This window comes from Balaenoptera musculus, chromosome 13 (assembly GCF_009873245.2).
Source record: "Balaenoptera musculus isolate JJ_BM4_2016_0621 chromosome 13, mBalMus1.pri.v3, whole genome shotgun sequence".
NCBI classification, from domain to species: Eukaryota; Metazoa; Chordata; class Mammalia; order Artiodactyla; family Balaenopteridae; genus Balaenoptera; species Balaenoptera musculus.
The window spans coordinates 70807768-70829788 of NC_045797.1; the positions used below are offsets into that span (position 1 = coordinate 70807768).

Here is a 22021-nt window from a genome sequence, read left to right on the forward strand (position 1 = left end):
GGATAGCACCGCTGCAGCTGACAATTCTGAGAGAGAACCTCTCTCCCCACAGGGTTGAGTGCACACCTAGGCACACCTTGTGGGTGAGGAGGAGGTAGATTTTAGGAAGGGGTGGGGCAGAATCCCCCAGGTGAAGGTGGGGCTTGGGAGGGAGGAGCAGGTCCTCTGCGTTCTTCCACCACCACCCCCCCCCCACCCCGGAGCTCTCTCTCCCAGCTGTTTGTGGGCTGGGGGCAAAGGATGCTTTATCCCATTTTAGAATTTGTTGAGTCAGAGAAAGAACTAGGACTTCCATCCTTGTGTTTTAGGAATTGCCACAAGAAGCAGATTTGGTCTGTGGCCAGGAGGCAAAGACTTGAAGATAGAACAAAATAAAATGAATCTAAGAGACAGTAGACCATTGAGCTGTTCTTAACCTGGGACCTGGGGGTCCATTGACAGGCTTTGGAGAGTCCTTGGAATTCTTGGTATATACATATGTCAGCTTCTCAAACCAGTCAGAAAAGGTTAACAGAAATCCTTCAGTTCAAACTCCTTTTTAGGTGGAGCAACTCAAGGGACTGCTCCAAAGTCGGCTGTTAATTAGTTGCAAGGCTAAGACAGGAATATAAATGCTGTGACTTCCAGCTTAGAGGTCTTTTACTACAGGTAATCTTGAGGGTGGGTTTGTATTCACAGCTCTAAGCTCTCAGGGAAAGCTTCATGTTGAAGATGGGATTTTTTTCCCTTTGAATCTGGTGTGGTGAAAGCGGGTGCAGAGCCTTGAAGCTTGAGGGCCACGTGTCCTAGATTCAGCTGTTGGGGTGAGATGGGTGAGATTAGGTTGAATGGCCCTCAGAGCTATAAGTATCAGGTATTTCATTCTCCTCTGCAGGGTGATGGGAATACTGGAGCAGGTTTTGAGAAGGAATGGGCATTGCAGGTCATAGCCTGAAAGATGAGCGTGAGACGGTGAAAGGATGGAGGCTGTTCAAATTGGGAGAATACTTGGGTTTGGATTAATTTGTCAGTGGGATGGCAGAGAGGATGCCTGGCTATACTGTGGACTCCCTAAATAGTTGTTGAAAGATTAAGTGTGTTTATGGATCTGAAAGGTGCACATAGAAAGAAGGCATAGAATCTGGTGACAACATACATTAGATGTAATCCTGAGAACTCCAGGATGGCGTGTGAGCACGGGAGCAGGCAAGCTCTTCTGGGGCTTTTCGTGGTGGTTGAGCAGATGGGGAAGGAACCGTGCGCTCTGAACACAAAACAGTGATTTCATCGTTACGTATCACAACAAAACTAGAATTGTGGTCTGGAAGCCAAGACCGGGAAGAGAAGGGGTCGATTGCCCAGGAAAACTGGAGAAAAGGACAAGAGGATCCATTTCTAGATCGGGGAGTAAGATAGGAGAGGATGGAGCCAAGGTCTGTGCCTAATCTAAGGTGCATGATTAGTATCTGAATAGAATTGATCTTTCTGTATCAGAGGATGGGCAACTGATGATGCTGACAATTGAGGAAGATCAGACGAGGGAGGAAGATCTCCTAAGAGGCAGAGAAGGCTGGAATTGAGCCAAGTGATCTGAGCTCACCTCTCAACTTCAAGTCTTTGTGTTTTCCGTGACAAGCTGGTTGAGTTGATGAGGGAAGAACTCCTCTCTCCAGCCCCTTACCTTCTGTCACTGTCTCCAGAACGTGGAGAGATTGAGAAGAGCCCCTTGAGTATCAGCTCAAGGTAACTTCTGTTCCTTGTTTCCCCAGGCTGAGAAGAAAGCCAAGGTGATTGCAGTAATGAATGCCGTCGAAGAAAACCAGGGGTCCACCGAGTCTCAGAAGGTGGAGGAGGCCAGTCCTCCTGCTGTGCAGCAGCCCACCGACCCCGCGTCCCCCACTGTGGCCACCACGCCTGAGCCCGTGGGGGCTGACGCTGGGGACAAGAACGCCGCCAAAGCAGCTGATGATGAACCGGAGTACGAGGTGAGCGGCTGGCTTCACCTGCCTCGTCCAGCTCCTCCCGTCCTGCTCTCTCTACCCGACCCCAGGCCTCTTTGTCTCTCCAGTCTCGCTCTGTCCATTCAGATGGCGCTCCCTCCTGGCTGTCCTGACCCTCAGATGCCCAGGGCTGGGGTTGCTTTGGGGGGAATCAGGGTGGCAGGGCCTCGTGACCACCATGTAATGACTTCTGCTCCTTGGGGCTCCAGGACGGCCGGGGCTTTGGCATTGGGGAGCTGGTGTGGGGGAAACTGCGGGGCTTCTCCTGGTGGCCAGGCCGCATTGTGTCTTGGTGGATGACGGGCCGGAGCCGAGCAGCAGAAGGCACCCGTTGGGTCATGTGGTTCGGAGATGGCAAGTTCTCAGTGGTGAGTCATGGGGTTTGGCGGTAGCCTGGCAGGGGCGGGCGGGGAGGAAGGGGTCTTGGTCCCAGGGCCTCTGGTTTTAGCTGGGGGCGTGGTTTGGAATTGGGATGGTAGGAGGGGGCTCTGCTCGTCCCCACTCTGTATATGTGTGATTGGAGGAAGCCCTTGAGATACTTAGGTTGCCCTCTAAGAGTCGGATGCCTTCCAGGAACCCTGTACCCAGAATTCCCTTCCACCTGCATTCAGGTCCTCCCCGACACCGGGGCTTGGACTCCTCCTTGACGTCATGGAATTATTTACTGGTGCATCCGGTCCTCTTGAGGACGGAGGCCGGGCCCTAATGCCCCCACCCCTGACCACACCGGGCAAGTGGTGGGCGCTCGGTGAGTGTGGAAGGAGGAGCAAACGAGGGCGGGTTGTGCCTTCAGGTGTGTGTGGAGAAGCTGATGCCGCTGAGCTCCTTCTGCAGCGCCTTCCACCAGGCCACCTACAACAAGCAGCCCATGTACCGCAAGGCCATCTACGAAGTACTGCAGGTCAGTGCCCCTCCGAGGGACTCAGCAGGGGGAGCTCAGGCGGCAGGGACCACCGTTGGTCTGGAAGCTGGAGCACAGGGGTTAGGCCTGGGCAGAGGGTCTGCCTGGCAGGCCCTCGGGCCTCCTTTTCTCCTTACTCGTTTCCTTTCTGCACCTTCTCCCACCTCTTGCCTGAGCCCACCTTCGCTACTCTCCCCACACGTGTTGCCCTCCAGGTGGCCAGCAGCCGAGCGGGGAAGCTGTTCCCGATGTGCCACGACAACGACGAGAGCGACACTGCCAAGGCCGTGGAGGTGCAGAACAAACAGATGATCGAGTGGGCCCTGGGAGGGTTCCAGCCCTCTGGCCCCAAGGGCCTGGAGCCCCCAGAAGGTAAACGCAGGTGCACCAGCAGCTCCGCACCCAGGCTAGGAAAGCCATGCTTAGGTAGGGCCGTCAAGGCCTCCTGCATCAAGCTTCGCAGTGGGAATGGCCGCCGTCTCCCTCTCCCTGGGGCCAGGTAGGGGCAGTGCCAGTCTGGGACTTTGAACAAGCTGCTCCCCCTTGGCTTGCTGGCACTGGAGACTTGGGAGCTAGGGACAAGCTGGGCACCGGGCCGCACCCTGCTACACCCCGTTGTAGGTAGATGGTCCAGGGGGAGAGAGCTGGGATTCCTCGTCAGCCAGTAACCGTGACCTCATCACGTGCTTTCCCGATCCAGAGGAGAAGAACCCCTACAAAGAAGTTTACACAGACATGTGGGTTGAACCCGAGGCAGCTGCCTATGCACCGCCCCCACCAGCCAAAAAGCCCCGAAAGAGCACAACTGAAAAGCCCAAGGTCAAGGAGATAATTGATGAACGCACAAGAGGTAGTTGGCCTGGCTCTGGAGAGAGCGGCAGGGTGAGGCCGGCGTTCAGAGGAGTGGGCGTGACCCCCGAGGCCTCCTCTGACGCCGGGCTCTCCTCCCCTCTGCAGAGCGGCTGGTGTACGAGGTGCGGCAGAAGTGCCGGAACATCGAGGGTGAGTCCTGAGGGGGCAGCTGGGCCTTGGCCCTGGGAAGTCAATTGTCTGTTCCACTTGGGCCCTAAGGTGGTGGCCGGCACAGAGTACTATAGGTACAGAGAAAGGTACGATGCCGTGGGACATCAGTACTTGGTGACAGGATGTGTCCTGCATGTCCCACCACCTCCAGCCTGCTTGACACACACATCTATTTTCTGGTGCCACGATCTTTCCTGTCGGTGGTGGGGACTGGTCATTAGGGTTTGGGACACTCCAGTGGGTCAGAGAAGGGTGGCCTCTCTTGGATCTGAACTTGCCCTTTTACCTTTCCTCACCTTCTCTCATCTGGGGGTCATTAGCGCATCCCATGTCTGTCTCCCTTGGCCCAGTGATAGTGTGTCCAGCTCGGGGCCCTCAGGGCCAGGAAGGATGAGGGCAGGGGCCCAGGCCTTAAGGATTGACTGCCCAAGGACATCTCCAGAGTAACCCAGGGTCAGGCCCCGTTCTCACAAGTGGGTTCTTACCCTCGTACCATGCCTTTCCTGGAAGGCGGCATTGCTGCTCAGGGAGATGCGTGGGCTCCTGAGATTGGGGCCACACTGCCTTGCCTCCCTGTTCCATGGGGCCGCTTCCAGACTCTTTCCTGCCTTCTTTTCTGGCTACTGCTCCAGCACGCCCCTTGTTATAGCTTTTCTGGAGCTGGGCTTTGGCCCAAGGGGGGAGGGGGCCCTTCTGTGACACTCACTCTGCTTCCTCTGCTTTCCAGACATTTGCATCTCTTGTGGAAGCCTCAACGTCACCCTGGAACACCCTCTTTTCATCGGAGGAATGTGCCAAAACTGCAAGGTAGGGGCACACCCAGCAGAGACGAGGCCCCTGGCTGACCACACCTCCTGGCCTCTGGGCTGTAGGCACCTGGGGTAGCTAGCTGTGGGGGTGACTCCGAGGTTTGCTCTTGAAGCAGAGTCCTGATAAAATGGACCCTTGGGTTTCAAGCGTTTGACTTGCTGTTGCTTTTCCTCCGAGAGATCCTTGCCCCCTCTAAAGCCCCATTCACGTCCCCAGATGTGGGCTCACAATGTCACAGTCACTAGTGTGAAGTGGGCGTGGACAGGCTGATGGGTGGGTCACTGTGCCCTGGGTGCGGGGGACCACAAGGCGGTGCGGGCCTTCTTTTCCAGGCCTTCCCACGTGCCTCTCCTTGGTTTGTCCACTGCAGTGGGGAGACATGGTGTCCCCTTCCCAGATCTGTGGTCTGGGCTGGACCCTGGCTGGACGGGTGGCGGGGTCGTGTCTCCAGGGCTGTGTGTCGAGGTTTCAAGGCCAAAGCCCGGAGGCTGGGTTCATAGCCTGCCTTCGCCCTGGCTGGCCTGGGTGCTGCCCGGTGGTCTCTGAGCCTCCGCCGTGCTCCCTAGAACTGCTTCCTGGAGTGCGCGTACCAGTATGATGATGACGGCTATCAGTCCTACTGCACCATCTGCTGCGGGGGGCGCGAGGTGCTCATGTGCGGGAACAACAATTGCTGCAGGTGAGGCCCCGCCCCCGCGCGTAGTGACCCTCCCTCTTTGCCCTGCACTGCGGCCACACTCCATCCGGGACTGGCCTTGGGGTGAGAGTCCCCTCCGCTCCACTGGGCTTCATTCCAGGTGCTTTTGCGTTGAGTGTGTGGATCTCTTGGTGGGGCCGGGAGCTGCGCAGGCGGCCATTAAGGAAGACCCCTGGAACTGCTACATGTGCGGGCACAAGGGCACCTACGGGCTGCTGCGGCGGCGAGAAGACTGGCCCTCTCGGCTCCAGATGTTCTTCGCCAATAACCACGACCAGGAATTCGTGAGTGCTGGGCCAAGGGTGGCTCTTCTCACCCCCCGCCTGCCAAAGCCAGAGGGCAGACTCCACCAGAGTGAGAGCGCTTCGGTTGGTCGGGGGCCTGGGCGCTGGGCAGCGGGGCCTGAGCTGCGAGCGGGCTGTGCAGGTCTGGAAATCCCAAGTGCTCACAGTTGGCCGGGAGGCCAGCCCCGCGTGCGGGTCTGTAGGACACTCCTGGACACTCACCTGGCCTGTTGTGCTGGCTGCCTAGGACCCTCCGAAGGTTTACCCACCTGTCCCGGCTGAGAAGAGGAAGCCCATCCGGGTGCTGTCCCTGTTTGATGGAATCGCTACAGGTGAGAGTCATTGGCATCTTCGTCCTGGGACGTGGGAGCTGGGCTCAGGGGACTGTGTGTGCATAACTTTGGCAAAACATAGTGACAGTTAACATTACAACTGTTAAAATATTGCCATAAGGAGGAAACTTTTGTGTTCAATGAAAAGTAAAAGTAATTGGTAAACCAGCATGTTTGGTGGGCATTCCCTTAGTGGGGGCGCGAGGCCGGGGTCGGGGGACGGGAACGGGGGCAGTGGGAGGGAGGCGCTCCAGCAGAGGATAGAGCGATCACTGGTCAGAGACTATCGAAGATTTTCACAGAACCTCAAAGGACAGACTTGGCGACCAAAGCAAAATCACAGGCAGCCCTGTTGTGCTTTGATTATAAGTCGCAGTGAAAAACAAACTCTAAACAAGAGAGTTTAAAGAATATTTAAATCGCCCGTAATCCTATGATTAGTGTTTTGGTATATGTCCTTTTACGTTTTTAGATTTCAGAATTTTTTTTCTGTGCATGTGTGTGTTTATATAATCATACGTAGATAGATAAATAAAACAAAAGGATAGTAAAATGCATAGTAAATAGTAAAATGTGTGGTAACGTGCCTTTTCATTTATGATATCATGACTGGTTTTTCATGTCAACCAATATAGAACTACATTATTTATAAATGCTACATAGGATTCCCTGGAGGGAAACTACCATAATTTATTTAATGAACCCCCTATTTGGTTGTTTACTTTTTTCCCCACCGCTATGAGCTGTGACAAGCATCCTCGTACGTGCATCTTTATATACTTAAACCATTAACTTTTAGGGAATACTGGGCCACCGTGTAGCCACCGTTTTTTGTTTTTTTTTTTTTTAAATGAAAGCTTCTTTATTTATTTATTTTTAGCTGCGTTGGGTCTTCGTTTCTGTGCGAGGGCTTTCTCTAGTTGCGGCAAGTGGGGGCCACTCTTCATCGCAGTGCGTGGGCCTCTCACTATCGCGGCCTCTCGTTGCGGAGCACAGGCTCCAGACGCGCAGGCTCAGTAGTTGTGGCTCACGGGCCCAGTTGCTCCGCGGCATGTGGGATCTTCCCAGACCAGGGCTCGAACCCGTGTCCCCTGCATTGGCAGGCAGACTCTCAACCACTGCGCCACCAGGGAAGCCCCTAGCCACTGTTTTTAATTTCATGTGGTTCTTGACATGAATACTCATATACACCCCTCAGCCCTGCCCCAAGGCTGAGGCTTTTCAGTCCTTAGGAACCAAATAGTGCTCCTCAGAACTTGTCTTCATGGGACCAAAGGGAGATAGATGGGCAGGCTGGGCCCAGAGACCTTGGCCAGAGGGTGGGGAAGGCACCTGGGCCAGATGTCTGTCTTCTGTTCCCAGCTCAGTGCTGATGTCATGTGAACCTAAAGGAGTTAATGTACAGCTTTGGTTTCCCAGGTTAGAACCTTGAAGCCTTCTTAAGCCACGTCACACTCCAAGAGGCCGTGCAGGCTCCTTGTGGGGAGGTCTTTTGGGAGCAGTGGGAATGGTGCTGTGTCTCCTGACACAGGGCCTGTTCTGTTTCCTTGCCTCAATTCAGCAAGCCTTTGTGGAAGGGCCATGGTCAGGAAGTGTGAGTAGTCAGTTCAGGAGGAAACACACTGACTGAGACCGCCCACTCTGTCTTGAAGACATTTGCAACCCAAGAGAAGGGCTGGCTTAGGCATGCGAGCTGCTCTGAGGTGGAGGAGGTGCCACCTCAGAAGGTGCTGGGGCTTACAGAGGAGGGGAGGCCATCCTGGGGGCTGTAGGGTGGGGTGGGCATCAGTGAAACCTTTCTAGAGTAGGTGGCATTTACCTTGAGTCTTGACGGATGGTTGAATTTTACGGCAGGAGGTGATAGAAGGGCTGAGGAAGGACCAGTGTATGCAAGATACAGAAACAGCAAAGCCCACCCAGAAGTCACCTGTTGTTGTCCCTGGTTCCAGAAACCCCCTGCTGTCCTGTCTTGACTGTTTTCTGAGTAGATCAAATTAGGCGTGAAAGAGCCTCGATGTAACAACCTATCCGATGTCCTTGTTACTGATACTCCAGTTTGATCCAGAAGCCTCCTGCAGCTTTCAGGGCAGGGTAGGGCTTGGGCCTGCCTTTGACCCATGTGTCCGGCTGGCCCAAGGGACCCCCTGCAAAGACTGGGGTGCCAGGGAGGTGACCCAGTGACGGTGCGTTTTGCTGGCTGGCACAGGGCTTCTGGTGCTGAAGGACTTGGGCATTCAGGTGGATCGCTACATCGCTTCCGAGGTGTGCGAGGACTCCATCACAGTGGGCATGGTGCGGCACCAAGGGAAGATCATGTACGTCGGGGACGTCCGCAGCGTCACGCAGAAGCATGTATGTCAGTGCCACCACGGCCCCGCCCACCTTCTCTACGTCACTTAGCTCCGGGGACAGCGCCAACTCCTCTCATTTTGTCCATTTGCTCTTTTCCTTTCTCCCCCCTCCCCCGTTGATCTCTCTCCCTTCTTCTCTTCCATTTCCCTCCTTGTCTCTAGAGGATCGGGGCAGATTCCAATGGGAGTTGGGGGCCAGGCTTCTTGGGCCTGGCTGGTTTCCGGGCCCTCTTGAGTGGAGCGCTGTGGGTTGCAGTGAGGTTCCCATCCCAGTACTGCTGGCAAAGGTTCGCCAGCCTCCATTTTGGGGAGGGGGGGATCTGGCGGGATCCTGCCTGAGTGGCCCCTTGCTTTTCCAGTTATCCATGTCGACCTCGAACTACAGGCCCTCAGGCATCCTGAAGGGCATATGGAGGGGTTCAGATGGTCCAGACACCTGCCCAAGGTGCGCAGAGCACAGAGTACCTTTCATTCAGCTGCCCAGCCTGGACCGCTGTCCCCCCCTGAGTGGCTGCTTTTCCTGCTGGGGGCACACTGGTTTCCCCATTGGCCTCAGAGATTGTCCAGTTCAGCCCTTTCCCTTTATTATTTAGGAAACAGCCCAGAGAGCCTCAGTGACTTGCCCGTGGCTGCACTGTGTGTGCGCGCGTGTGTGTGTGTATATGAACGTATGTGTGTATGTAGAGAGCATACAAAGCAGCTGGGTCTCTTCTCTCCCATGCCAAAGTACTTTTTTGCCAAATTCACAGATCATTTCTCTCTCCCTTTCTGCCTCTGTCCCCGGACATCAGGCCCATCACATTACCTTTATCCTCCCAGATCCAGGAGTGGGGCCCGTTCGATCTGGTGATTGGGGGCAGTCCCTGCAATGATCTCTCCATCGTCAACCCTGCCCGCAAGGGACTCTACGGTAGGTGCTGCACTCACCCCTCCGCCTTCTGAGCTGGTGCTTCCGCACGTCAGTTTCCTACTTGGATATTTCTGCCCTGGGACGGCTACTCCCAAACGACCCTGTCCTCCCCTGCCCTCCCCGTGCCCGGGCCACACCACTGTCTCCTGCAGACAGCCCCAGCTGATGGCTTTCTCTTCCGACCTCTCAGAGGGCACTGGCCGGCTCTTCTTTGAGTTCTACCGCCTCCTGCATGATGCGCGGCCCAAGGAGGGAGATGATCGCCCCTTCTTCTGGCTCTTTGAGAATGTGGTGGCCATGGGCGTTAGTGACAAGAGGGACATCTCGCGATTTCTCGAGGTATAGCCAGCACCCTTGGTTTGGCCAGCTCACTAATGGCTTCTACCTTGGACTGCTGCTTTATCCCTGTCTCATCTGCATTGTGGAGCTGGGGACTGGTGACTTCCGCTTTGCAAGGGGTCCGTTTGGGAAGCTCTGGGCTTCCCAAGTAGACAGGGAGGAAGCCCACCTCGGACAGAACCCGTGGTCTCACTGTAAGAGGTGGTGTGTGGGCCTCAGCACTTGGAGGACCTGACCGTTGTAAACAGGGTGGAGTGCCAGACTCCTGGGCTCGGGGGTCCGTGTGGTGTTTCCCTGGGGGAACCTTTGAGATACCAGAATCAATTTTCCCAACCAGAATGGCTTGTCCTCGCTCCCTGGCACCGTGATGGATGCTTTATGGCACCTGGGAAGAAAACACAGCTTATCTCAGTTTCTTTTTTTTTTTTTTTTTTTTTTTAATTTTTATTTTATTTATTTATGGCTGTGTTGAGTCTTCGATTCTGTGCGAGGGCTTTCTCTAGTTGCGGCAAACGGGGGCCACTCTTCATCGCGGTGCGCGGGCCTCTCACTATCGTGGCCTCTCTTGTTGCGGAGCACAGGCTCCAGACGCGCAGGCTCAGTAATTGTGGCTCACGGGCCCAGTTGCTCCGCGGCATGTGGGATCTTCCCAGACCAGGGCTCGAACCCGTGTCCCCTGCATTGGCAGGCAGATTCTCAACCACTGGCGCCACCAGGGAAGCCCCTTATCTCAGTTTCTATTTCCCATTATGTGGGTCCCAACTTGGCTGAGCCTGGTTTGGGCTGTGCACAGAGGGTTTCTGCAGCCAGAGTCCTTCTCGGGGCGGGCAGTCTGGGAGCCCGAGCCTGTGCTCCCAAGTCTTGGGGACAAACACCTCAAGCTGGTGTGTTTGGCTCATAATGTGGACGTACTACAGTGAACACACCCACACTCGCTGGAACTTTCTTTCTCAAAGCCTCCGGGTAAGCCGGAGCTGTGTGGTCCAGTGTGGTGGGCATCTGCCATGTGTGGTATTTAAACTGACATTAAAATTCCTCAGTCATACCAGCCTCCTCTCAAGTACTCCGCCATCTGCAGCTGGTGGGCTAGTGGCCACTACGTGGAACAGTGCAGGTAGAACGTTTCCATCATCGCAGTGTGGACTGTGCGGGTCTGGACTGTTCCAGTGGGAGCATGTGGAACGTAGCTGGGTTTAATTCCAGCTTTTCCCGGGGGCTTCAGGCTCTCCCAGTGTGGCCTCTTGAGAGAGAAGTAAGAGCCTTTGAGGCTCTAAACTAGCAAATTTCCTGGCACTCTTACACTTCTCTCTCACTCATCTTTAACCTCTCTCCTGTTTTATAGTCCAACCCTGTGATGATTGATGCCAAAGAAGTGTCAGCTGCACACAGGGCCCGCTACTTCTGGGGGAACCTTCCTGGTATGAACAGGTTGGTGAGAGCTCCGTGCCCAGGTGGCCGCGGGTGGGTGTCTGCAGGCAGGATGACGGCCCAAGGAGGGGGCCAGCCTCCCCTGCTGACCAGCTTGCTGCTCTGCCGTGTTCTTCTTTGTTTCCTTTTCCTTGAGGAAGAAGGGGAATCAGGTGTAGAAAATACTTGCCTGAGAAACCAAGGACTAGTGGTCCCAAATGGGACCTTTAAAAAGCACACTCTTGACACAGAAGAGGACTCATCGTGCTGCTGAGTTATATGGTTGGTTCTCCTACGTTGGTGATGTGTCTAGAGTCAGCTGGTCCCTAGTCCCCTGAGGTAAAGCTGTGGAGGATGTGTTTGGGGATGGGAAAGAGAGTGGTGCCCACAGCTGGGCCACGTCCGGCTCCAGGAGAGAGAATCTTGAAGCGGCAGGCACCTTGCAGCTTAGAGGGCCCTGCTCCACTTATTATCCACACACTTTGTTGGCTTCAAGTCCTTTTCTGGAAGGATGCTCTTCGTTTAGGTTACACAGAGATTTTAATGTCCAGGAATGAAGAAAATTTCATTTCTTCAGCGTAATAATCGTACTATAAAAAGGCCGATGTGGAGAAAGGAATTCTGGTTGAGAGTTAGTGGTTCAAAAGCAGAGGGAGATCCACCCAATCTAGATATCTATTATGGAAAGAAATATTTTGCAACATGTTTTGAGTGTGGATTTTAAGCCTTCTTGGTATACCTATAAATTGGGAACATCATTTAACCTGGCCTCAGTCATCTAATCTGCCTCTCTGCCAATAGCATGAAGTTTTAGGAACTTCCCCAGTCTCATACCCATTTGGCAAAGCTGCCGTCTTTTGCGAGGGCTTGTTGCTGGGAGGGAGATGGGTCAGTGGGAAGCTGACCTGAAAACTGTCTCAGTGTCTCCCTAATGCTCCCAGGATGGATGTCTGTGCGTATTGGAAAGATGGACTGGCTTACGTAGTCCAGTATTTTTATGGAGCCAGTAACTCAGTGTACCCTGACAGACCTTGGGGGGATCGTTCTTACATGCTTCTTCCAACTCTAAAATTCTAGAACTCTGAGCTTCCAGGAGGAGCAGAGGTACCGCGAGGGACCAAGTAGAGTGTATATGCGCATAAACAGGGAGGAGTCTGGAGGCGCGATTTGACCATGGGTCGTGGGGTGATTCCCATGCAGAGATGGTGGACCGCTATGTGAAACCTTTATTAAGTAATCCTAAATGTCAGAAAAGGCCAGCAGCGAAGGTGATATTTAGTGGTCTGGTCTGCCTTCTGAGAAGTGACACGTTGCGTGTCACAAAATTTTAGTCTTCTGGGGACTGTGCAGAATTTGTCTAGTTAACTGTACATTTAAGGTGTACAGTTTGATGAATTTCATCCAGTGTACAGACCCATGTAACCATCACCGTAGTCGCAATACAGAACATTCTGTCATGCCAAAGCTTGCTTTGTGATGGGTACTTTTAAGACTCAGTCTGTTTTTAAGTAACAGGTTTAAAAATAATTGGGCTTTTCCCCGTCTGGGCAGGCGTTGTCTGTTTATTTGTAGTTTGAGACCACTTTTGAATTTACCTTTAAGGATTAATGCTTGGTGGACTTGCGTCTGTGAGTGGCTGCAGTGTATGTTGCATGTGTTTTGGGGAGTTTGAAGGCGGTTACAAGGCACGTGGGTGACGGGGTCCTCTTTAATTTCCCCATGTGAGTCAGATGGCTGCTGGGTCAGGGCCCTGGGTGCATCCCTGCCATTGTCCTGGTTTCTGTTGTTACTCTCTCTCTTCTGCCTCCTAGGCCGTTGGCATCCACTGTGAATGATAAGCTGGAGCTGCAGGAGTGTCTGGAGCACGGCAGAATAGCCAAGGTTAGCCCCGGCGTCAAAGCCCTCTGCTGGGGGTGAGGAGAAGGACAGGATGAGCTGGGGCAGCACCAGGGCTGTGTCCTGCCTGCAGAGGATGCAACTGAGGGGGCTGTGCATGCAGTTGGCCAGAGCGGGAGGGTCCGGGAGAAAGCCTGGAGGGCACGGGGAGAGGTCAGGAATCCTTGCTGCCTGCAGCCCTTCCTTGCTGAGCTCGCCCGCTGGCCCTGTGGGAGGCAGACACTAAGACGTCTTTGCCAAGGTCCTTGCGTCTCGTATGGCTTTTGAATGATTGAGCCAGGACCTATTGCATGAGCCTTCAGAGCAGAGCTTCTCCTGTGATGTGGAAGCTCCATTTCTCTCTGGAGAAACCTCCTGGGACTGCTGGCACCCCAGGGGTGTCTTTGCGCCCCTGAGTAATTTGGCATCCTTTTGCCTGTAAGTCACTACCCCTGGGAAAAAACAATTCTTAGGAGACTTACGAAGGACAGTGGCTCAAGCTGCTGTCCGTCAAGCCCTTGGCCAGTGGGATTGGACTGAGGATGGCCGGGTGACCTCAGTGTAGGAAGAAGAGCAGGGCAGTGGGGTCTGCGGAGCTGACCCCGGCTCCTGGATGGACCACGCCTTGTCACCTTTGGATGCACCAGTCCTTGGCAGGTGCCTGGCAGGAGCAGATGAGCACTCATTTCTCTTTTCCTCTCCTCGTCTTCTAGTTCAGCAAAGTGAGGACCATTACTACTAGGTCGAACTCCATAAAGCAGGGCAAAGACCAGCATTTCCCCGTCTTCATGAATGAGAAAGAGGACATCTTATGGTGCACTGAAATGGAAAGGTACCCACTCATGCTGGTGTCGGGCAGGAGGGCGTGGGAGGGATCTCTGCCTCTGCACCAGGCTCGGATCCCCTGCAGATACCCAGTGAGCAGTGCTTTTTCCCAAGCATTTCCCAACATGGCAGATTCCTGGGGGAGGACTCCTGTGCGTTGTAAGGCTGGTTTAAAGTAAGGGGCGTCTAGGAATCAACCCCTGATGCCTCGGCTCCCAGCCGTCCTTCTGAACTCCAAGGAAGCGCTGCAGCTGCAGGAGCTTCCCTGCTTCACACTTGCTGATGTTATGTGCTTTGCAAACCAGGACGGTGTGGGACCAGGTGGGCCTTACAGCCTCAGCACCCTGCTTTGGTACAGATTGGACTTGGGCTAGATTCCTCATTCTTGCGGTAACTGCCATTTAACCAGACAGAAAGTCCATTTACACAAACAACCAGAGCAAGCAGGAACTCCTGACATCAGGCAAGAGTTTGGCCCCCTTGCAGAGTCTTCTGTTCTCTGTGGGGGAAGATACCAGGGATGTATTTTTATTACGTACAGAGTTGAGATACCCACTGTGGGTCTCAGTTTCAGGTGGAGTGTGTCCTGGAGGTGTTTCTCACAAATACTGACTCTGTTTCTACTGTGTGGGAAATCTCTCTGCAGTGATCATCTTAACATACCTTCAGACCCACAGAGAGTAGCCGGGCGCCTGAGTCTCGAACGGGTTATTAAGGAGACAGAATTGCCCAGGCTGGCGCTGACTCCTGCCCTCTCTGCCTTCTCTCCCCAGGGTGTTTGGCTTCCCTGTCCACTATACCGACGTCTCCAACATGAGCCGCTTGGCGAGGCAGAGACTGCTGGGCCAGTCGTGGAGCGTGCCCGTCATCCACCACCTCTTCGCTCCGCTGAAGGAATATTTTGCTTGTGTGTAAAGGACGTGAGGGCAAACCGAGGTAGTGACACAAGGTTAAACAAACAAACAAAAAACACAAAACACAACAAAATACCAAGAACGTGAGGATGGAGAGAAGTATCAGCACCCAGAAGAGGAAAAGGAATTTAAAACAAAAAAAAACCCCACAGAGGCAGAAATACCGGAAGGCTTTGCCTTGTAAAAAGGGTTGGACATCATCTCCTGATTTTTCAATGTTAATCTTCAGTCCTATTTAAAAACAAAACCAAGCTCCCTCCCCACCCTCCCACCCCCGTTTTTTCGGTCAAACCTTTTGTTTTCTACTCTTTTCAGAGGGGTTTTCTGTTTGTTTGGGTTTTTGTTTCTTGCTGTGACTGAAACAAGAGGGTTTATTGCAGCAAAAAAAAAAAAAAATCAGTAACAAAAAATAGTAACATACCTTGCAGAGGAAAGATGGGAGAGAAGGAAAGAAGGAAATTCTATAGAAATCTATATATTGGGGTTTATTTTGTTTTTTTTGTTGTTGTTGTTTTTTTTACTATATATCTTTTTTGTTGTTGTTGTCTCTAGCCTGATCAGATAGGAGCACAAGCAGAGGACAGAAAATAGACACTCAGGCGGCAGAGTTCCCTCCCAGCCACTGAGCTGTCTTGCCAGCACCATTCCTGGTCATGCAAAACACAACCCAACTAGCAGCAGAGAGACGAGAACACCACACAAGACCCTATTATACAGTATTCAGGTGCCTACCACACAGGAAACCTTGAAGAAAATCAGTTTCTAGAAGCTGCTGTTACCTCTTGTTTACAGTTTATATATATATGATAGATATGAGATATATATATAAAAGGTACTGTTAACTACTGTACAACCCGACTTCATAATGGTGCTTTACAACAGCGAGATGAGTAAAAACATCAGCTTCCACGTTGCCTTATGTGCAAAGGGTTTTAACCAAGGATGGAGAAAGGGAGACAGCTTGGAGGTGAACCATTACCGTGGTGGGGTTTTTTTTATTTCCCCTTGGTGTTTAACGAGGTGAAGGAGGAGAATTTGGGAACAGCATTCTCCCGTTTCTCCCTGCCAAAAAAGGGGGTGAAATTCAGTGGTCGGGACCGTGGAAAGCTGAGAGTGGGATCCATCCAGGCTCATGAGATAACCTTTTGATTTTTTTCGAAAAGGAGACTCCCTCGGCAAGATGGCAGGATGAGGGGTCTTCATTCCCAATTTCTCACATTAGCCGATTCGAGGGCTCCTTGCGGTGGGGTCAGAAAAAATCCAGAGTGCGGGCAAGTGACAGTTCAGACCCCACCTGGAGCAAATAAAAAAACATACAAAACGTACTGGTGCTTTCCTGTCTAAGTCGCTTTTTGTGTGTTCTTTTATGAGGCCCCCACCATCCACCCTCTGTGCACAAGGCGGCTTCCGGCCCCTGGAATGTGATGTTTTTGGTCATCTCCAAAGGCTGCAGTTTTATACTGGGAGGCTGATGACACCTTTTGTTATAATTATTCTTATGGTTCTGGTTATAATTATGTTTGTTTTCAGATTTTCTTTAAGAAAACAAAAACCCAACCCCCCCTCCCTTTAGGTTTCAAACCAAGGTGCGGGGAGCAGGGTGCTTCTAAGTTAGTGGTGGCCCTGGTGCCCTGGCTCCCCACCCCTCGGGCCAGGTGGGCCACCGGGCGCTGCGACAGCTGGGCGTCGGCCAGGGGGTCCCCGAGGCCGGCCTTCCGGGTGCGTCCCTCTTCTCTTCTGCTTCCCTCCTCTCGAGTCACGTGTGTCAGGGCTGGAGGGAGGACCAGGCATCTCTCTCCTCGCGTGTGTGATTGGAGTGGTGTGTATTTCTTTTCTAGTACTTGGTCTGATGATAGCTGTGCTCTTACCTCGAGTCAGCAGCACCTGGAGCCCCAAGTGCCCGACACTTGGTTCCGCTTCCCGGCGAGGCAGGCAGCCTGGTGTTGGCTGTAGGCAGGGACGGCATGTGTGGCTCCAGGGTGAGGGCCCAATGGGCAGATGCCTGCCTGGGTAGATGGGGTGTAGATAATGTGGCATATAGAGATATATATTTTATAATGGGAGGGGGGAATGGCACCTCCTGGGACTGGCAGGGCTGGGAGGTGTGCTGTCAAGCACATGGTCCCACGTTCGCATCCCTAGAAAGATAGGGCCTACGGTGATAGGCGCTATATAAATACATAGATAGGGTCATGTATAAGAAATATTATGTAGTGGGGAGCGGGGGAAGGAGGCTCAGAATGCTGAGTCTCGGGCCCCACTGCAGACAGGCCCCACACCAGTCAGTCAATCCCACACGCACACACAGGAACATGTTTCTATACCGATGCGTAACGAACGCGCGTGCACACACACACGCGCACACACAGACACACACGCACGCGCGCACACACACACACACACACACACACACACAAAACCAGGGAGCTCCCAGCGCTCTTCTCCCCAGGATTCAGGACTTTGCAGAGTCGGCCCTGCAGCTCTTTACCTCTGTTGCCCTGATTGCAGGTAGACTGTCAATCCCAGAAGTTGCTAGGTGCTGAAGGCAGGAAAAGGAGGAGGTTTTCTTTTAGCAGGTGCTCTCCTCTAGCAGGTAGCGTTCTATCTCTTTTGCCCCTGGTGATGTCAAAAGACTCTTCTGTTAGCAACCTGTGACACTGACCTGCAACCCTAGGCACCAGTCCAGTCAGCCCTCAGCTCCCCCTACCTATTCTGCCCCGACCAAAACGAAACTGACGTCCAGGGCTGTCTTGGCCAGGGGGCTTCCATTGGGAAAAAATGGGACAGTGAACCTCATCTTTTGAATAAAGCAAATTAGTAATTGGTGACAAAACTAAACCAGGCTTTGAATCCCGTGCTCATTGCTCAGGAGTAAGCTCACAGCTGGTGGCCGCGGTCTCCCACTCCTTTTAGCGGAGCTTAGTCCCGCACCCCAGGCTACTCATTTCCTTGTCAGATTGGTTTTTAAGGTGATACCCAGTTGCTTCCTGCCAGCTCTGTGCCGTGATGCCAGGTGGTGATGGTGGGCTCCCACGGGGCTGGAGCAGCTGTGGGGGAACCCCTCGGCCCTTCCCCCGTTGGAGTCTGTACCGAACTGTGGTGCTCACCCCACCCTCTCCAGCCAGGCTCCATCTTCCCGGCCCAGAGCCCACCAGCACTGCTCCGGAGGGCTGGGGGAGGAGGGCTGCCACAGGCAGTCCAAGGTGCTCCCTCCCCTGGCGGCCAACGCTAAGGTCTTCCCAGCCCCAGTGTCAGGGCAGAGTCTCTTTCTCTGCAGACAGACTTCCTGGCTCTCCGAGGCCTTTTGTCCACTGCTTGTGCAGGAGTTTGCTTTTCCCAGTGGCCCAAGCTCCAGCCAGGGGCTTGGTGCGGGGAAGAAACTTGGTAGCCAAGGATGTGGCGAGCCTGAGGGGTCAGCGTGGGCTGGCCAGCTTGCTTGCTGTGGCTGATGACCTGTTTCGCACAGTCTGGCAACCTGACTAGGCCCCGGAAGGGGCCGGATGCACCCTCGCAGGGATGAGAGTTAACGATCACCAGCTTTTCTTCCAGCCACACCCGTGGGCTTGGTCCCACAGTAGAACTTGGTAGGGTGCAGGGGACCTTGGGATGTGCCAACTTGGCCACACCAGGGTGCTGTCCACAGTTGACTCCCGACTCTGGGGGTGCTCCTGGGGACAGGGATCAGGTCACCTTCTAAAGGGGAGCTGTGCTTGGACAGGCTGAGGTGAGGTCGCGCGGGGTTGCAGGTGGGGGATTGTGGCACTTGCCGTGCGTGAGGCTCAGGGTAGAGGCAGTGCAGCGGGAGAAACCAAGAAGGCCTAGGGAAAATTCTGGAGTATGTTCCCAGTGGGGTGTTCTTTTTGAAGAGCAGGCCAATTTACAAATTCCTGGAAATGAGGGTTTCTAGGGACTGAGGATGATGCCCCCCTACTTGCTGCAGGTGCCAGAGGGACCTGTGCCTCTTGCCGGGGTAGGTAGCTGGGGCTCGGCGGGGCGCAGGGCCCTGGGTCGCCTGCCCGAGGAGGAAGCTCGTCTCCAGCCAGCGCCGCTGAGCCCCATGGGCCTCAAGCTGGCTGGTGCTGCCTGCCTTTCCCGGGAGCCGACCAAGGAGCACAGGACCCGTGGGGTCTTGCAGTCAGTGATGGCAACCCAGGTGTGCCACTGTCTGTTTTTCTTTCTAGACCCCAGAACCTTCCTGCTATTGAACATTCTAGAAAGCAAACTTCCCAAAAGAGCACGCAGGACCACTTTGCTTTTGAGACGGGCCTGGGAGTGGTCGGCTGGCGAAGATGCCTGTGGGTTTTTGGTGAGTCGCTAGAGTGCAGATTGGGACAGGCAGACCCAGCAGGTAGAAAGGCTGGTGGTGAACATTGAACCGGTCTAGTGAGGGCCGGCTCCCCTTACTTCACGCGTAGCTGGCAATTCTGGGGAAGCCTGAATTGATGGGACGGGAATTAGATGGGAATAGCCCACCGTCTCCAGCACAGGAAGGTCTGTAACAGGAGCAAGGGAAGGACTGTTTCAGCAGAGCCATCTGGGGAATGTTCTTAGTCTTCATCTCTCTGATGACATCGGTATATACATAAAGTGGATCTTGGAGGTGGTTTTGAATTCCTGTCGCTGTTCTGCTTGGGGCAGAGAGGCTGTGGCACTGGTATTTTTCACAGGTGTCGTTTTCAGGAAACTTGCAGGGTTAGGGCCGTGGGTCCTGCCTCGCACTGTGATCTGATGAGGGCTGGTCGTTGCCTGTGGTCAGGGTAGCAGCAGAGCCAAGATGCTGGTGAGAACTGGGTTTCTAGCCAGGCCCCGTTTTGATCCCAGGAGATGAGGAATCTGAATTTGTCATCGGGCGTGGTCTAGTCTGGACCCTCCCAGCGCTTGTGATTAGAGATGACACTGGAGTTGTCCTGCCCTCTTTTCCTCCACCTCTGGAGGGATGGCGTGGAGCTGGAATGGCTCTCCCGGCCATTCCTTGCTGAGGCAGGGATTAACCACAAGTGTTTGGAGGATCTAAGAGGAAAGAGAATCGATTTATATCAAGGATGGACTCCACTGTTCTAGCAGAAGCACTCGAATCTTTACGTTTTGGTAAAGGAAGGCTGGGGTCTTTAGGAAGCGAGGTAGCCCCTCTTGCACCGGTATGTTCCAGAGACCCGGCTGAGTGGGCCTTTGGTTGTTTATCGCTGATCCTCAGCAGTGGAGTCTGGGGAGAGGGAGAAACAAGCAGGTCAGAAGCAGTGAGGACAAGGATGGAAGGTCCTTTGCTAGTCGTGACTGGCTGAATTGCCCGAACGGAGGCCCGCAGATTCCTGTAACTCCAGTAACTGGAAAACTCCCCCCAGGGGCATGGGAGGGCGGCTTTCTCAACCTCCAGTCTCACGGCCTCCAGCCCTGGGCCTGAGGACATGAGCAGGGATCCGAAAGCATCACCTGAGTCCCATTTCACTTCACAGACTGATTTGGTTGCACAGCCCTAGAATCCAACCAACCACAAAAATGCCGAAATTCCTTAGAATACGCAGAGGGAGGAGGTGACTCAACAAGGTGCTAAAACATTTTATTAAAAATATATATTGTTAAATTAAGTCTGCTGTCTGGACAATGACTGTTTGTTTTGTTTTCTTGTAGTGGAGTTTAAAAGAGACTATTATTTTACTCTGATATATTATTATTAAAAAGGCATTTTAACTTTGTACTTGAAAACTAAATGAGCGATTTCATGTGTTTTAGCTGAGGCATTGAAGTAGCGGGTGCTTACTTATTTGTGGGAAATCATGTATTCATACTGAAGAATAAACTCCGTAGCTGATTTGGTAATAACTTTTACTGTTACAGACGATTTCGCTTTGACCCCGGCGGGAGAGCACTTTTACTGCACATTCCACGCAGCTAAATGCAGGACTTAACTCCCCAGACCCTTCCCTTCCCAGCCCTCTTTCCTTTCTCTTCAGTTCCTCTTCTGACTCTTTGTTGTTGTTGTTTTTTTTTCTCCCTGGTTCCAGCATCCTTTCACCACTGTATTTTTTTTAGGGTTGCTTCTCTATTTATTGACAATAATAATGTACATTTCACAGTCTGGTTCTGGGACATCGGGGAGGGGCAAGTGTGAAAGGGCCCTGCACGGGTCCCCACCCCCATGCCCTGGTGTTCTGTTGTATCTCTGTGTAAGTGATGCTCGTGACATAGCTGTTATGAAATAATTATAAAGAGGTCAGTGCGTACAGCAGATGTAGAAAGTCTGTCAGTTCCGCCTTCATCACTTTTTTTTTTTTTTTTTTTTTTTTTTTTGTGCCCAGAAGAATATAATAAAGCTCCTTTCTAATGTACTTGTGCTGGAGAACACTTGAATAAATGGACTGTTTTTGTGCAAAAAAGAAAAACGGAAAAAGCACCGTAATAATGTCCTTTTGTCTTGCGTCTCCTTTCCCCTGACATGACTGTTGGCAACCTTCTTCAGAGGGGTTAAGTGCCCAAACCGGGAGGTCCTAGCATTGGGTCTAGACAGTGCAGTTCCTCCCTTTAAAAACATCACCTGCATGAACATTCAATAGGGACTGTAAACTGGGTGCAAAAAAGGGTGGTTTGGTTGACTGGAAGCTCAAAGATAAGTCAGAGTGAGGCAAGGTTGCAGGAAGAGCAGATTCTGTCCAAGGCTGAGCTATAGAAATTTTCAGACTAGAGCCGGGAGAGGAGTGGGCCTTGTGCCTGTGTCAGACAAGCTGGAGGGCTTTGGTTATAGGCACCGTTGCTCTCTGTGTGGGGTTTCTCCAAAACACAAGGGCATCCAGAGGAGAGCAGCCGGGTGGTGGACAGTCTAGACTGTGCAAGGGACCCTGGGAGACACAGGTGTTTGGCCCCAAAAAAGGGAGAATTTAGAGAAGGGTGCAGACAATGACAGGGAGAGCCCAAGGGGCTGGGATGATTCTGGGCAGTTCCACATGGCAGGCGGAAGTGGGGCCAGTCGGCTGAAGTCGGTCTATTTCAGCTCAGCATAAGAAGATCCTTTTTCACTACTGGCCAGCAGTACAAGGGCCGCCCTGAGTACAGTGAAGCCCTGGTCAGTTAAGAGGCGCTGGACAGCCACTGGGGCTCCTGCTGACCTTCCTTGAGACCCCAAGTCTGGGTTCTTCTGGCTGACCCACCCCTCCTCAGCTCTATCTTGCAAGTGGACGGTGGCTTGCGGTTGGAAGAGCCCGTTCACACATGAGGTCCCCTTTGTCCTCGTGACTCTTTGCCTGGCAGTTACTAGTTCCCTGTTGTCCCATCTAAGAGACTGATCTGAACACATAGAAGAACTGGGCTTTTCCCATCACATCTCCTCTCTAAGACCCCTGGCATTCCATGCTGCATTTCCATTTCCTAAGTGCCAAGCAG

General features: G+C 53.1%; 1 protein-coding gene across 4 annotated transcripts in view; it reads left to right on the forward strand.

Annotated features, from left to right (window-relative positions):
- DNMT3A (DNA methyltransferase 3 alpha) overlaps positions 1-20940 on the forward strand; it is a 104646-nt gene extending 83706 nt beyond the window's left edge. For all 4 annotated transcript variants that reach the window (XM_036872918.1, XM_036872917.1, XM_036872919.1 and 1 more), the window contains 17 exons: positions 1749-1964; positions 2189-2347; positions 2773-2880; positions 3096-3252; positions 3581-3730; positions 3838-3882; positions 4631-4710; positions 5280-5392; positions 5511-5694; positions 5942-6026; positions 8233-8378; positions 9197-9287; positions 9478-9626; positions 10969-11054; positions 12845-12914; positions 13622-13740; positions 14507-20940. In XM_036872918.1, the coding sequence (XP_036728813.1) occupies positions 1749-1964; positions 2189-2347; positions 2773-2880; positions 3096-3252; positions 3581-3730; positions 3838-3882; positions 4631-4710; positions 5280-5392; positions 5511-5694; positions 5942-6026; positions 8233-8378; positions 9197-9287; positions 9478-9626; positions 10969-11054; positions 12845-12914; positions 13622-13740; positions 14507-14648 (2100 nt within the window). In that variant the 3' untranslated portion in view covers positions 14649-20940. The remainder of the gene's footprint in view (positions 1-1748; positions 1965-2188; positions 2348-2772; positions 2881-3095; positions 3253-3580; positions 3731-3837; positions 3883-4630; positions 4711-5279; positions 5393-5510; positions 5695-5941; positions 6027-8232; positions 8379-9196; positions 9288-9477; positions 9627-10968; positions 11055-12844; positions 12915-13621; positions 13741-14506) is intronic.
- Positions 20941-22021: the final 1081 nt, after the last annotated feature.